This window comes from Sebastes umbrosus, chromosome 3, assembly GCF_015220745.1.
Source record: "Sebastes umbrosus isolate fSebUmb1 chromosome 3, fSebUmb1.pri, whole genome shotgun sequence".
Lineage (NCBI taxonomy): Eukaryota > Metazoa > Chordata > Actinopteri > Perciformes > Sebastidae > Sebastes > Sebastes umbrosus.
The window spans coordinates 22,311,120-22,328,614 of NC_051271.1; the positions used below are offsets into that span (position 1 = coordinate 22,311,120).

At 40.1% G+C, this 17,495-nt stretch overlaps 1 protein-coding gene across 2 annotated transcripts in view; it reads left to right on the forward strand.

Annotated features, from left to right (window-relative positions):
- The first annotated feature begins 342 nt into the window (after positions 1-342).
- The window catches only part of nr3c2 (nuclear receptor subfamily 3, group C, member 2), an 82,254-nt gene continuing 65,101 nt past the window's right edge, over positions 343-17,495 (forward strand). For both annotated transcript variants that reach the window (XM_037764597.1, XM_037764598.1), the window contains exons 1-2: positions 343-1,194; positions 2,690-4,516. In XM_037764597.1, coding sequence (XP_037620525.1) covers positions 2,709-4,516 — 1,808 coding nt within the window. In that variant the 5' untranslated portion in view covers positions 343-1,194; positions 2,690-2,708. The remainder of the gene's footprint in view (positions 1,195-2,689; positions 4,517-17,495) is intronic.

The following is a 17,495-nucleotide window of genomic DNA, read 5'->3' on the forward strand; positions in this document are numbered from 1 at the left end:
GTTTGACATGGAGTGAAATTAAAGTGACATCTTGACCACTCAATCAGACTAAATGCTTTTTTTTCCAACAGCAATAGAAATATTGCTCCACCTAGTGGAGGCAGCTGTTAATATGGTGTTACATCCTGACTTCATTTCTCTGCTGTTACAGTAAAAATGACTCCTCACTCAACGTTTTATTTATTTATTTATTTTATTTTTATTTGCACATATATAAAACTGCAAAAAAAAAAACAGTCAATGAAAAAACAAAACAAGAAATGTGTCAGCAGAGGTCAAGAAGCCACAGGCTTATACAAAGGACCTCCCCCCAACCCCACCCAACGTTAACAAGGTTTTTATTATAGGATCCAGGTAAAAAAGTGAAGCTGCAGGAGCTTCTCTATTTTTCCTGTCTAAAATTATCAGTGCGCGTGCAGGATTGTGCACGAGCTCCAAACCATTTCAACTAGGAAAAGATGAAAAAGAGAAAAAAAAAAAAAAAAAAAAAAAGTGAAGGAAGAGGGGCAGATGATTTAAAATTGAACAAACTTGCAGAGAGTATTTTTATTCAAATAAAAAGCAGGCAGAGTTTTTATTTCCACCAGGCAGCTCTGCTCTGCTCTTCTCTTCTCTTCTCTGAGCTGAGCACGGTGCCCTATTTCCAGGCGGCTCTGTCTACCTGCACAGAGCCGGAGCTCCTCCTCCTCTTCCTCCTCTCCTCTCCTCTCCTCTCCTCCTCCTCCTCCTCCTCCTCCTCGGAGTTTGTGTTGCACTCGTTGCAGTAGGAGGGTCCATGTGCACAGAGAAAATGACGTCGCTCTGACTCCCAAGTCCGGACCGACTCCTTCGTTTGTTTTTATTACTCTTTTTATCTTTGAGCCCAGAATCTGCTAATCTGCACAATGTGCGGCCATAATGTGAGATGATCTGTGTCGTCTCCGACCACGTCGCTCTGCTTCTTGTTCGTCCTGTCACAGGAGCAAAGCGGCTCTCTGCTGCTGAGGAGGATTACTACTGATATTAATACGCAGTACACTTCTCCACTAGAGTCTACAGCTGTCAAACTGTGTATTGGAAAGAGTAGACAGACAACACATTAGTTGGTATTTATTGACTTTGCTTTTTTTTTGTGTGCGTCTTTTTTTCGTCCTCTCTGGATTATCGCTGCCCAGCAACAACGGCCACCTGACAACTCTGAATGTCGTAATTAAGGTAAGGAAGGAAAAAGGACGCAGCTCAGCTTCACTGTGGGTTTCACTGTTACATTTTAATTTGTGCACTTGTGTCTCTGTGAGGTGATAATGAAAGCAAACTATTAACTGAAGACTTGCATCCCTTTTGCTGTGGTGTGGAGACAAATGTAATAAGTTTACACCGGGACCGTTAGCCCAGTGTGTCTGCTCCATAATAAAAAAAAAAAAGTCGCAAAAAGAAGTTTTACGCACTTTACGCACAAACAGAAAGAGCCGCACATCATTTTATTAGTAGATTTTATATTTCTGTAAGCACCTGTCAAAGAGGTGATGATAACATATCTTGTGCTTATCAAATTCTTCAAAATATAGGACTTCAATAATTAATGTTTCTTCCTTGTGCACTTTGATGCCATTCAAAAAAAAAAGGCATCAACTTTATTATAACTTCAATATAGCAAAAAAAAATCCTCTTTCAGTTTTTATTCTGCGCAAACGCAAAATGGAGAGAAATGCAGAGCTACAGAGGCAGAGCAGAGCAAGAGGGAGGAATTATCACTCTCATATCTCTTTTCTTTTTTATATATATCTATATGCATGGGATATTTTTTTGCAGGAATAACTTTTAACTCTCGTGCTGCTGCTGCTGCACAGCTGTGAAGCCCTTTCAAAGAGTGCACCGTGTATAGCACTGGGGAAATAAAATGTGCAAACATCACCTAAAGCAATGCATCATCATCGCAATCTGTCATGTCAAGTGTGTGATTATTATTGCTGTTGTTGCTTTTGCACATGACGGAGCTGCTCGTGCAGCTAAAGCAACATTTTAAGTTTATGTCGCAGCTATGTTGTGGCTGCAAGAGCAATAACTATTGACTGACAGCCTTCCGGCCAATCCATGAATGGGCCCGGTAAAAGCTGCTGGCTCTCTGGCTGAGCTGTCCAATAGGAGAGCAGCAGAGGTGGGAATTTAAATGAAAAAAAAAGAAAGAAGCCCAGACGACGTCACGTAGATACATTAACCCTTGCGATGCAGTTTTCTTCAAGTTATCAGACTGTACATCCCCTGTAGTGCAGCGATAAGGAGCTTTATCTGTGACAGACAGGGAATACTGTACAGACTTTCTTTGGACTGTTTTATATTGTTTACACGGCATCATCAAGTTTGTCTTTCTTATATTTAAAAGTATTAAAATAAGATAAATCTATTATGTGTTATTTGTAGCTATAATATTTCTACTTCGTCATACAGTCCTTTTTCCTTTGCTCTATCTTTTTTTGCCTCATTAGGTTTTCATCCACCGAAGCAAATCCAAACCAAGACGACTATATTTACACTCTAGTTTTAAGATTCATTATTCGGAAATATATAATTTAGTCCCACATGAAACCTGTAATCTCTGCCTGAAGGCAAACACCCTCAACACACCCTGCAAACTCAACTATTATTATTAAACCGGTGCCTTGTGGTGCAGCTTTTCTCATTCATTTCCTTTCTCGTCTTCATTTACCAGGTGAATCAATGAGCCAGCAATGGAGACCAAAAGATACCAAAGTTTCTTCGATGGAAGCGATACAGAGAACAGATGGTCGCAGGTCCCCGGCACCATGGAGCACTGCTGCAGCACAGAGGATTCGAGTCTGACTAGCGGTGATATCCTGATGGACATAGTCAATGTCAGCTGCCCTGCTGGAAGCCCGGCCGCCGACTGCAAAGACAACAATACGAAGAAGCAGGAGCAGCCGATGCTTCGGCTCAGCCAGAACCAGACATTTGTTCTCCCACACTTCAACAACTCTCTCCACGGTCATAAGCAGGAAATGGACTCCAAGGAGCTTTCCAAAACTGTGGCTGAGTCTATGGGTCTGTATATGAATGCTGCCAGGGAGGCAGACTTTGCCTTCAGCCAGCATGGGGGCAGCACCAGCCCTGGGAAGATGTATTCAGTGTCTGGACGGACTCTGGAGGACACCCAGTGTGGCTCCACAAAGAGCCCCAAGTTAAAGCCATTTGGTTTCCAGCAGCCCAGCACCACTCCCAGAGAATGCACCACTGGGACTCCAGTTAGCTCCGCGTCGATGCTGGCCTCGTCTCTGTCCTGCAGCCCCCAGACCTCCAGCTCCATCTCTAGCCCCGGGGGCAGCAACAACATGGTGTCGTCGACCACCAGTCCTCCCACGTGTTACGGACCGGTGTGCTCGTCCGTCAGCAGTCCTGTCAGCCAGACGTCGTGCGCTGCGACTCTGGCCAACATCAAGCGCAGGAATTCAGCCACATGTAGCCCAGTGGAGTCCAGCACGGTGGGCTCGCCGCCTCTCACCAGCCCACTCAACGTCATGAGGTCCCCCATGTCCAGCCCCCAGAGTATGTGCAGCGTGAGATCGCCTCCGTCCTGCAGCACTACCTGCAACATCAGGTCGTCTGTCTCGAGCCCAACAGGTGGCAGCTGCACCAGCACCGCCAACAACTGCAACGCGGCGAGGCCCTCCATCTCCAGTCCGGCCACAGGGGGCGCCATGGCTGGCAGCAGCCCACAGAACCCCTCCTCGGGTGGGTTTCCTGTGTCCAGTCCCGCTGGTGGTCTAGGTTTGGTGCAGAATGACACCAACAGCCCAGAAGCAGCAGGTCTGACCAGAGACACGGACTTCAAGAACTTTGAATTCCCTAAAGTAGAGATGGCAGACGGGGAGGTGTTCAACGTGGGCTTAGACCACATGGGCATGGTTAAGTACATTAAGAACGAGCCTGGGACTGACTTCAGGAGCATGTGTTTAGGCAGCTCCAAATGTAACGCGAGTAGCACACCTTTTATCACGCAGATTAAGACTGAGCCAAACAGAAACGAGGGATGTATGAACCAACAGCCCTATGGTGAGCAGTCGCCATCTCTTAGTCTCTATCCTGCGTCCGAGACCACCTATTTGTCCCTGAGGAATAATGTCGATGAATACAGTCTCTCTGGTATTTTAGGACCCCCTGTCTCCTCCATGAATGGGAACTATGAGCCCGATGTGTTCTCCAACAATGTCCTGTCTAAAGGGGTTAAGCAGGAGACCCTTGATGGCAGCTATTACCAAGAGAACAACGGCATGCCCACATCGGCCATTGTTGGAGTTAATTCCGGCGGACATTCATTCCATTACCAGATTGGAGCGCAAGGAACAATGTCTTTCACGCGGCATGATGTGAGGGACCAGTCCAACCCTTTGTTGAATCTAATTTCGCCCGTAACGGCGTTAATGGAGTCGTGGAAATCTCGGCCGGGCATGTCACAGGGGTCGCTGTCTGCCAGAGGTGAGGGATACCTGGGTCAGAACTGCATCACGGACAGCATGTCGAGGTAAGGACAATGAAGACGTCTCTGTGTCGTCTGAGTGTGTGCCTTTCAATGTGTCTCCGTCAGGCTTGTGATTAATATTGAGAAGTTCAGCTTTACAAAGAGAAGCAGTTTTCATTTTTCCTATGTTTTTTTTGTTGTCAGTGTACCCGTATAATAGCGTCTCTCTCTAGAGGATCAGATAGATGGAGGGCCAGTTTGTTACAGTCAGACTCATATTGCACAAGGGACTTAGGGCGTTTGCTTTGAACAGTGCAAAAATAATAACAGCAGGGCTTGGGAAAGGCAGCGGGATGCTGGCTGGGGGAACAGGAATTAAAGGACGGGGTCCAGGTCATTGTTATAGTAGCATGTGATCACAACATCATCCCTGCTAGCACTGCCCTGTGTTCTACTGTAACACAGAGGCAAAGTTTACCTCTTATCAGGGCCCCGTGGATGTATGTACAACAACAATATTTATCGATCTGCTATCGGGAGGTCCGGCTAAGGCCTTGTGTAATGCAAATATCTGTTTTTACGGGCCCGAAGCCACTGGCAGCATCATAAATTATGAATGATTGATCACATGCTTTTGCTGCCAAACTGATGAAATAAACAGTTGCTTTTGTGAGGGTGGGGGCTGAAACAAAACAAACAGGCCAAAGGGGAAAAAAAAAAAAATCTATAATAGCCGCCAATCTGGCAAAGTGCAACTTTGACACAGTTGTTGTGCTTCCAGTATATTCTGGTTCTAGTTGCATGTGAAGCCAAAAGGAAGTAAATTATCATCAACACAATTAATAACAGTGAATATCAAAGCAGTTATCTAGACCATGAAATACATGGTGACATTGTTGAAAATACAGAAGTAGGTGTAATCACCTAACAGCGAGAGGTACTGGTGTTTATTTGCAGTAAATCAGAAGAAAGGGTTGTGGTTTGAGGAATCTGGGTGTGATCGGATTTTGTATGTCTATTGGTGTTCTTATAAACTACGTTGCTATCGTCCATTTATGCATGGGATGTTATAAATTCACACTTTTTATGAGCTAGTGCAAAGAAGCACTAAACAAAGTCGTAAATGACTTCCTGCTTACTTGCACAGCGTTGATAAGAGTCAGACGTTTGCTGTAAGAGAAGTGCAGCATTTGAGCTGCTGCTGCTGCTGCTGGGATGTTGATGTACGCTGCTCCGCTATGCTCGACTGCGACTTGACCATGACAATTCCAGGCCTGACTTTGGGCGGTGATGTTGCACAGAATCTCAAAATGGAGATTTATTAGATCAAAAAGCTTTCCTGATTGAATTTGTTGAAACCAACTTTGCAAATCTCGCTGATCGCTCTGCTACTTTCAGTTGTCTATTGTCATTTTATTCAGCTGTTGTCGTTCAGATTGCAGTTTCAGTTTGGAGGAAGGGGACTGGGAAACAGTCAGTTTATCAGCGTTACATCACTGTCTATTCACGCAGGTCATCAACTGCACACTGATTCGCTAAAGCTTGCAAATGCAATGCAAAACATTGCTGACGATGATGGTTGTGGTTCAGTTTGTATGTTAAGAGTTTATGCATCTATCATAACTTTATTATTCAACAAGATAGTAGAAGAAAAACCTTTTATTGTTGTCTTTTACAGCAGGATGTGTGATTTGATTTGGTCACACTGAATTACAGCTGCAACAATTAATCGATTAGTTGTCAACTATTAAATTAATCGACAACTATTTTGATAATCGATTATTTGGTTTGAGTAATTTTTTAGGAAAAGAAGTGAAAATTCTCAGATTCCAACTTCTTAAATGTGAATACTTTCTGGTTTCTTTACTCCTCTATGACAGTAAACTTTTCAGTTGTGGACAAAACAAGACACTGATTGACATTTTTCACCATTTTCTGACATTTTATAGACCAAACATCTAATTCCTTAATCGAGAAAATAATAAACAGATTAATTGACAATGAAAGTAGTAAGTAGTATAAGTAGTAATAGTTGCAGCCCTACACTGATCTATATATCTATTAAGCAAAATAGATTAACTGATGACCAGATTAATTCCTACGGTTTTCCTAATTCATAGCTCATAATAAACTACATTAGATTGTCCTTGTTATATTTTTGTATTTCTTGTGGCAAACACGTATAATAAGCATGTTGTGGGTCTGTATTATATATTTAGATCTGCCTGATTATCTTATCATCCGTGTTATTTATGTCTTCTCTGTTTGACATGTTTATTCAGCTTTACATGTACAGTACACCCGCGTCTAGAGAGTAGAGGCTCCGGCTGTGTGTGTGTGTGTGTGTGTGTGTGTGTTTGTGTGCTATGACAAGGCTCGCAGCTCTGAGGAGACTGATACAGCCCCGTTACCTTGGAGGCGACCCATATGGCAGGAGCCAAAGCGATGTTGACGGGATCACTGCCACCTTGGTCCTAATGAGATCCAGCTTAGCCCTAATGTCAGACAGGATGACAGTAAGAGGTGGGCCACATGGCAGCCAGCCAGGCAGGCAAGGAAGCAGGCAGACACAAACACACATATACATACCTACATACAATTAATGCACATATACACACACACACACACACACACACATACAAAAATATATATAGAAATGTCTTAGGTAGAAGGCAAGAATCTAACATTTTTCAGCAGTTTCTGCCTACTTTCAGTGTCCTGTTTCACCAGTAGTACTGTATTGATTGACAGCTATACTTAGACATAAACATGGCTTTATTGTATCCTGCCTGAAATCTGAAAATGCACCGCAGGAAATCTGTGGTACTGGACTAACTACATGGTACCTAGGCCCAATATTTCATAGTCAAAAAATGTTACGTAACCATTAAAAAGCACAACTAAAACTCTTTGATCCGCTGAAGCCTCGGATGACAGAGTGTAAAATCCCTCGGTTCTTTTTTTTTCTCACTTTGGTTTCCTCTGTAAATGGTTTTAATTAAAAATGGCTGCTCATCTGAGCAGTCTGGATTACTTTGTGCAAAAAAAACAAAAAAAAACGTTTTAACTCAGATTCACAAGAGAGGAGGAAGGGAAAAAATAATGATTCGTCCTAACCAGAACTGTTGTATTTATGTGATGTTGGATTTAAACTTGATGCTTAATCAAACCAGGCGTCCAGAACGGTGCATTGTATGTGTGAAGAGGTTTTTCTGTGACAAAAAAGTTTAATTCCTGTATTTATTCTCTTGAAGAATATTTAAAAAGATGTGCACTATAGTTTGAAGTCCATTATGAAAGAAGTATGAAATTTGAAAATATGGAAATTATCATAAAATGACCTACATTTGTGTGCTGGATTATGTTTGCTGGCTGCCTAAATCTCCAAATCTCTTTTCACCCTATTTAGGGCATTTTTGTGCTGGTTTTCACAGTAATGTTTCACCAAATAGAATTACTCTAAAACTTGTCAGCCCCGTGACCTAATAATTTCATAATCTGACAAATGGTAAAAACTCGAAATAGAAGCCAACAATGTATTTTTTTCATTTAGATAAGCTCTTATTAAAAAAATGTAGCCTTTTCTGTAACCATTGGAAAAGTAGCGCTTTACTATAGTCTGACATTTTCCTTGCTTTAAGCAGCCAGTAGATCAACAGTGTCCATCACGAGGAAGCGCCAGATTCAATGCTTTGCACTGGACTCTGGCCAACCCTCAATGTTCTGCAGAGGGATGAAAAGGCATACTCCTGAGAGCACACTAATAAGGCTTTAATTGTATGTTCCTCCACTAAATTAATGGATGGAAATGATTTGATTAATTCAGACACTGCTGGATACTAATATCCAATTATATCCCAACACCAGGCATGCACAGGGGCTCCCAGTGCATTATGGGTTCCTGACTATAAAGCGGGCAGGTGCTTGTTTGAGTGGTGAAAAGGATGTTACAGGTGAAGGTGTTAGGGAATGGCTGTGTGGGTTGTTATAATGCATGCAAGTGTATTAATTGTGTGTACTTTCTAAACTTTGTGTTCTTTATTTAATTACTACTCTGTATCAATCATTTACTTCTGCTTCTTTGATCAAACTTCAAGTCACAGGTTCTTGTTTTTTTCTATTAGTCACTCTTTTTCTCCTTTTGTAACTTTGTAAATTCAATGAGATTTAATGAATGTCAGGTAGCTTTAGAAAAACTCACATTAACCTTCTTTAGCTTACTCGCTTTGAGTGTGTAGAAACTCTTGACGATATCTCAAGTGCAGACCTGACCATCATTGAGTATTGAGTCATTTCATACACTCTAAAGCAAGACATATAAGAGTGTTTGTCAAACATAATGAATCAATTTCTTTTGACTACCAGCCCATATATTGATAAAAAATAAAGCAGCGTGGATGGCAGGAACTATCCACATTTAATGAATAACTTGGTCATCAAAGTCATCATGAGCTCAGTGTATAGTACATTCCTCAGATTCTCTCAAGTGTAACTTCATATAAAAAGAAGACGTAAGTGCATTCATTTAATTGTTTCCATTAATCAGCCGTCTCTCAAAAGGCATTTTATGATTAATCCGGACTGAGTGGACATTGGGTGAAAAAGGGCATGTTTTTCCTGCTCTCATGGAAAGGCGTTTAAATAGCATGATACTTTAAGGACATGTTAACGTTGTGTAATGGCTTTTTCGCCTGTCATTTACTGCCACGTCGTTAACGTGAAACGGTTGCGGTTATGTTTAGGCAACAAAACTACGCTAACGGCCGCAGTTAGGCAACAAAACCACTTAGTTAGATTTAGGAAAAACATCATGGTTGGGCTTAAAATAAGTACGTAAACTAGTGTTGTCACGTTACTGGAATTTTCTAAATTCGATACAATCCCTTGAAAAATATCGATACCACGGGTGAAAATTAACAAACATTAAGGGCATAACATTTTAGATTAAAAAATAAACAGCATTGTGTGTGTCAGAAAGCGCAGCTGGTACCTCGATACCACAGAAAATATCAATCAAATATTCTGTATCGATACGTATCGATATTTTTATATTTTTGACAACACTAAGTAAAATATATACGTAAACAACGTAAGTACGGAAAATACATCACAAACTTCACTAACGTAACTTCAGATAACACTTTGCGACACAAACACCGGCCTCCAACACCAGTCACCTGGTTGTACAATCACATGGATGCGTTTACATTGCAGTCAGTACAGACTACATGAAATGAAATGACACTCCAAAAGCACGAACAGTGTTGTTATTGCATGCAAAATGACATACAAATTGCCATTCATACGCCATTTGGTGAGACCGGGCTGGTTTTTCAGTGTGATTGAAACCCTGTAAGATAATTGATAGTCTACTGAAGGATGCTGGGAATAGTTGATCTCAGCAAACAATAAATAAACAATAAATGATTGTACAGCACTAAACAATATAAAAGTACCCTGCAGTACAATTGTATGACATTAAGAAAATCTAATTGAGATGGTTGATGAAAATCTTTGTCAAAAAGCATATTAGTTACAAGATTTGACAAGAGTAGAGATGGCTTTGAAAAAGTCAATAAAGATATTATTGTTTGGTATTGTTTGGTATTATTGGTATTTGAACAATGTTAAAATGATAAAAATGGAATATTTTCTCTTATGTGTTTCACACGGACTAAAATATAACGAAAATGTCTTCTGAACTGTTGTCGTAGCACTTTGGAACAAGCACATGAATAAATCACTGTCTGTATACGGGCTTCTTTGGCTATTCAAACTTTCAGTGCAACAGTCCAGTCCAACAGTGAGTGATGAAAATCAACTTGTTCTCCCAAGCAGATAATAGCTGTGTTTTCACAACGAGCGCAAGAATAAAGATAGTCAGTGCAGTTCTTGTAGAATTTAAACCTGTGAATCAGTTAAAAGAGAGGAGCGTGACACAGTTTGGCTCATGGAGGGAAGAAAACTACTTGGATTGAGCATTGAAAACACATTTTATTAGGATTTGTCGTGTCCAAGGACAGCCTTGACACACCTGAACCACCCTAACGCCTTAAACCATTTCTCCTTCTTAAAAATAGACACATAGTTGAACGAAATTATTATAATTCTTTCAATGTTTCCTCTCTTTTGTGAATTGGCATGAATATCTTTGCATGGCCCAAAAAAAAGATGAACATATACCGGAAAAAATCTAAATGAATAAAACACCTGAATGGAGAAATATGATAATAATACATGGAGCCCACAAGGATCGAGTTCTTTTCTATCTTCTGGGCAGCCAATCACTCCTTGGTGTGGGTGGATTGGAGGCTGTGTAGAGCAGAGTGGCGAGGCTGTATTCAAGGTGCGAGTAGTAAGAGTCAGCCCGACTGGTGAAATTCTACTGTCTGCTGAATTTATCTTTAAAAAATGAATGCCTGACAAAATAAAAGCTCCTTTTGAGGCATTTTGGACTTTGGCTGCAAGGTGGGAACTAGTAGCGAGAAGGAGTTTTTTTAGGTAAAGGGTTAAATGTCTGCATGAAGAAGGGAGTTTGTAAAGAGCTCTAGATTGTGCAGAGATGATTTTGGTGCTTGATCTTGATAGAGATATTTTCACATTTCCCCGCAGAGGAGAAGCTTAATACTATCATGCCATTAATGCTGTTTCATAGCCTCATATTGGGATGCAGTTTTATTTAGTTTTTCTGGGCTTTGCTGAGCTTGTGGTTACGACATGGGAAGTTGTGTACACAATATGCTTGCCGTTCAAGTGGTTAAGTCGTGAGAACACCTCTGCTAGGCAACAGCAATATTAACGTTACTGACGTCTAGAAGCCACAATGTATCTCGGCTAACAATTTGGCAAACGGGTAACGTAATGCAGGAAATGAAAAGGCTTAATGACAGAGAAAAAAGATGAGGCCGTGGGGAATATCAACATTTTCCCCAGACATATTACAAAATTGCGAAGAAAAACTCTACAACTAAAATTAAAATCTATTCACACTGAAAAAATAAACTCCCTCCGCCATTTCTGACAACGTCAGCAAACACGTCACAATTCGTGAACTCTGAGCTTTCAGAAAATTTCCACTTAAATTTCTACTTAAGAGGATACCAGATACCCAACTGTATGAGCAAAAGCATATTATTATTAATATTTAATAAATATATTCTCCTCATTTGTTGGTGGAGACCAAAACCGAGCTCTGTGTATGCTGTATGTGTAAACAGCACAACAACTTTATAAGGTGATAATATGTCAATGTTGTATTTATTTTTATTTTAAAGGGGAATATAAAGGCCACTATCAGCATTTTGGCTTTTAGAGCCGTTTTGGTTTTGCTAGCAGCTCTGTTAAATACCACAATACTGTTGCTTTCTCTGTCAAATCCTCACCAAACAGTCATATTGAATTCATAAAATGGTGTACGTAAATTATGGTGTATGGTCTAAGATCTGCTCTATATATAAAGCGTCTCGAGATAACTTCTGTTATGATTTGATGCTATATAAAAATAAATTGAATTGAATTGAATTGAATAAAAAACTTTAAAAAAAAACTACAGTAGCTCTAAGTTTTGGCTGATTTTGATGTCATGGTTGTCAGATTTTGTCAGAGAGAGAAAAAAAGAGGCTTAAATACAAAACGTCGTCAAGTTACAGATCTGATCTATATATCCAACAATGTTATCTTAACAGGTATAGCCATGAGGGCACAGTGAAAGCCAGTTTTCTGTTCCGGCTTTATGAATGGAAATGTGTTTTACCTTGCGCTATTAGAGCGTAGGAGTAAATGCCTACAGTGGATGTAATCTTTTTAAAAGAACGTTGTGTGGCACAATGATCGGATGCTTTTGTTGCACAGAAAAGAAACCATGTTAAAAGTCTCCACTCTGCCTCTCCCACGCAGAGCCATGCACACACACACACACACAAAACGGACGCCGCCAACAACAACAACAACAACAACAACAACGGCACACATTTTAGGCCGGACTTGACACCCTAATAAAAGTGTGGTTACTGCTGGCCAGGGCTCCTGGGATTTGAATGCTTGTCTTGTCCTCATTTGAACTTCTTCCTGAAACACAGTCTGGTGACAGAGGGCCAGATTTCCGCTAGGCCAGTCCTGCAGTTGGAGATCTACTCTCTATTACCTACCGCTGACATTCCCTTCTGTTGTTGAGGTCATTAACAAACTGCATAAAAGGAGGCGGAAACTAAATACCAGAGCTGCAACAAAGCATAGTGCATGCTTCTGTTTGGTGATGAATGCCTTGATTTTTACAGCGTGCTGCTGTGTGAAATAACGTAGCTGAATGGCAGCACTATGTTTACCTCTAGCATGCAAGTAGTCTTTAAGATCTCTCACGAGTAGTCTCAAAGATCTCCCGAGTCATGAGCTTTGTCGAGCGGAGAAGCTGAATGTAATGCAACATCATCTGAGATGATATAGCAACATGCTGGTATCAGTAATATAGAGTGACTACAGGGAAATATGTACATATTAAATCAGAAATTACAAAGATTAACTGCTCATAAGAGCCTATCACTGTTGTCATAAATAAAAAAAAGAATTGTTTGTATAGCTAAATGCAGGCAGATGTCTAATTCATCGGTTGGACATTATTCATTCAGAGCTATAAAAAGCGATGAGATCTATATTTCACTTTTGGTGGAGAGGAAGCAGAGAGAACCCATCTCCACTCACTCTCCCAACGTATTATTGTCTTCCTCTCGTATCCCGATACACTTGACTGAGCAAACAAGGCATGCCTTTATCATTCATGTTTAATTAGAGTATTCATGCCAAAGTGCTTACGTTTAAACCCCACGTTTGTCTCGTCAGTTCCCTCCATGGAAAGGATGCCATGAAGGAAGACGCTTCAAAAAAAATGTTAATTGTTCAGCTTGAAAGGTTCCCAAAGTAGGTCATGCATAGTTGGCTCAAATAGAGAGGGTGTGTGTGTGTGTGTGTTGGTGGGGGGGTTATTCCGGGTCCTTTTACGTAACACTTTTATTCTCTCGCAAACATACACAACACGCATCCACAAACACTTTTACATCAGCGTGACCCATGATTCAGAAAAGTGGTGCTGCCGAGTGCGACTTAAAACATGAATAACTTTGTTGATAACTTAATTCATAACACAAATGCCCCAAAGACAAAGTAAACAGTAATAAAACGATGTGAATGAAACAGTTAACAGAGAAAAGAAAAGTCAGAAGTCAACCTCTTTTTAGGTTCCCTAAATGGTTTGCAGACTTTTAATGCAGTGACCTTCGAAGATAATTATTTTATCAATTAACGGGTTTTTTCCCAGGTAGTTTTTTTTAGTTAAGGCGAGACACCCCAGGCAAAAATTAGATTTTTGAGAATGAGATTTTGGGCTATTTTGTTTCCATAACATATTTTCTTTCAGACTAATGGAAAGAAAACATCCAAAACGCACATTTAGGTGTTTATTTTACTACTTTGTCTATTTGAGTCTGTAGATTTCTCCTAAATTCACCAGAAGTTAGCATTACATAATGCATCATTTGCATATTTAAACATTTCAGAAAACTTGTCATTCAAAAAATAATTGTCTTAAAGTAAGTAATAAACTGGGGAAGTTTCATGGTGATATCTAGTAGTTTTTTTTCACTCTATTTACCTCTAGTGTTTTGTAAATGTATGGAATTTTATAATACATATCTTTAAAAGCCATTTTGTCGAAATTAGTTTTTTTCTCAGACTCTGAGCCAGAAATCTCCACTTCAGTAGTACATACATACACCAAACTCTCCAGTTTCTTTCCTATCTATATTCTGAAGGTTTTTACAGAGGGGTTTGTTCATATATCATTCATGGGCTGATTAATATAACATTTTATTTCTAAAAACATAGCAAAAATGTTTTTTTTTATGACTGTTAACAGTATTTTCTATTTATGGAGTAATAAAAAGGGATATCCAAAATTCCCTCTGTAAAAACCTTTGACTCTAACATGCCAACAAAATAAAACAAGAATTTTTAACCAAGTTTTATCCAATGTTCAGATTTCTGTTCTGGAAATGTATGCAAATGAACACACATTTGATAAGATAATGCCTCATTTGCATATTCAATCATAACATTTCAGAAAATTTGTAATAAAAAAAGATTTATCTTAATGTGAGTAATCAACTGGGGAAGTTTCATGGAGATATCTATTAGTTAATTTTTTTTACCCAATTCACCTGCAGTGTCTCCCCTTAATGCATCTATTTGCTCTGCTGCCTAGATGCTAATTCTGTGCTAACTTTTTTTTTAATTATTAACTCAAATAAATTATTAGATAGCTTTATCTAAATTGGGTCTGCTTTTAAATTACCTCTTGATTTAATAGCATGTGTAACACTAAAACCAATCCTCTATTAAATATGTCTCACAGATACTACAGCTACCTAACACACTGGAATTAACAGTGCATACTAACATGTGAAATGTACTGAATATAAGCCTTTATCAGCTTTGTTTTGGGGAAAAAATATAAAAAAATACTGTATGTTCAAATCCCAGAAACACCCAGTAATGTTCACACACGTTTTAGCCTTGAAAATGTATAATTAATTAAAAACTGCCATCATGGTGGTGACCTAGGAAACACACATTTACTGAGCGTCTCCTCCTGCTTTTCTGCGGGGAAAAAACTAAATGATTTGTGTTGTTTGTCAAGCATTTATTTGAATCCATAAAACACCATCCGCTGGAATCCCTGTAATTCAGGGTTCAGCTCCTCCAGTTACACAAGTCATGTATGTACAGTAACGCTACGACCACCTACGTGGCACACTGACCCAGCAGGTAAAAGGAGGCTTCAAAGGATCAAGTGACAGCTCAAAGAAAAAGATATTATGTCAAACTGAACCTGTTTGGAGGGATCATTTGCTTGCCTGACGCTGCAAAAGGGTAAACGTGTTTGGCAGGAAGTGTAATATGATTTCTGTTTTCAGTTGAAGAGAGAAGAAAAGTCATAATTGAAGGGATGTTAAAGGGTCAGCTTCCTCAAATTACACACTTTTTTCATTCTCCCGTACCTCAGGTTGTGTCTAGTCATGCAGATCATTTTGGTTTCACTTGTCTAGATTTTGAGATGTCAATTTGATCAGACAGTTTCAGATTTATATTTGACTATTTTATTCAGGCAAATTTCTTGTATGGCTGTTTGTGTTCTTTAACATTTTAGACGTTTGGCTTGTTTTGTTAACGAAAGACATGCTATCCTAAAAATGTAAGATAAGAAAAAAGTATTGTATGGACACTAGTATCCATACATTTCAAACGATGTTCAAAAACTAGGTATTACTAGAGGTAATTAAGATGATGTTTTATGCCTCCGCGCCGGCGAGAGCAGTGGTTGGAAGCATTAGGTTTTCGGGCTGTCCATTCTTACGTCCGTCAGTACGTATGTCAGGAACACCTGGAGGGGATTTCTTCAAATTTGGCACAAACTTTCACTTGAACTAAAGGATGAACTGATTACATTTTAGTAGTCAAAGGTCACTGTGACCTTACGTCCGTCCCATTCTCGTGATATCTTATGAGCGCCAAGAGCAAATTTCTTTGAATTTGGCACAAACATCCACTTGGACTCAAGGATGAACTGATTAGAATTCGTTGGTCGAAGGTCACTGTGACCTCACAAAACACATTTTTGTTCATAACTCAAGAATTTATATGCTAATTATGACAATTTCACACAAATGTCTGATAATAAAATGATGACATTTTGGACAGACATGGATGTAACTTGCAACTTAACTGGTTGGCGGAGGCATACAATCGAGAGGCGGTAATTCTAGTTTTTTTTTATTTCTGTTAGATTTGAATTGACCATCACTTTACATGTAGAAAAGTGTCACAGAAACATGTTGTCAGGGTATTCGCACATCTATGGAGATGGTGACTTGGTAGCCATCACATCATTCTAATGAATGGTGGGCGGTATTTGTTTCATAGTGAGTACAAATTACTTGTTAGGGAACTTGGCGTGTCGATAAAGAAAATAGCCCGTTTCAGCAGGAAGACACAGTCAGACTGTTGATAGGACACTATGATGGCATCAACTCAGTACTGTCCACAGCTCTGGGAAATACTCCGATCTGGCCATTCCCCCTGTAGAGTTAACTGCACTGTACCTGGCACAAGCAAACATCCCCCTGTTCAATGTCTGCTCTTTGTTTCGGCTGCCTTCCTCTGACTTGGCTACAGCTGCCTGTTTCACTTTGCTCTGAAAGGGAGACAGTCTGGGGCTTTTTTATTGGGTTTTGACTGTTAAGCAGGAGCTTTCGCTTTTAGTCACAATCTCACTCAGCTGCTGGACCTTGGAGAAAGAGAAAGAAGCACATTCACACCTTGATTGATTTGTTGTCTGTGTGTAACCACACACAGGCGCGCTCACAGGTGCATGTTTTCCTTAATTATGGGTTACTATCATTTGAGAGCCTTTAAGGTGATGAAGGAGGAACAGTGAGGAAATGTAATGTAGGTCGTGATTCAGGTTTATCCGGTGCATTAATGTTTGTTGCATAACCTACATTAAAACTATGTAACCCAGTCATGTTGTTATGTTTCAGAACTTAACTCGTTCAATGCTAGTAGTTTTTCATTTTTTAACTTGATAAATGGAGTTCAAATAGACGAGTCACTGTAAGAAATGAGGGACAAAGTCTTCAACGAAGTCTTCGTTACCTGTGAAAGTTTGTCCTACATTTCTGAGTCCATCTTACTTCTACTTTATGATTCGCGTTTGCATTAGCCCATGCATTTACCGCGGCCGCCGTGACGGCGGTTGTTGTCCTTCCGCTTCCCCATTGGCTATCGTTCTTTCCCACGTGACGGCGTCATCTGCTGTCCTCGGGGTTCCTCGCACACAACAGGATATTCGAAATACTGAACATGTTTAATATTTGCGATTTGAAATCGGTGCGGCCAGGATGGACTTCCGAGCCGATCAGGGGATGTAAAAAACACTCTTAACATACCCCACACCACAGGAATATCTGGAACCATCAAAAAGTCAGGGCTCTGT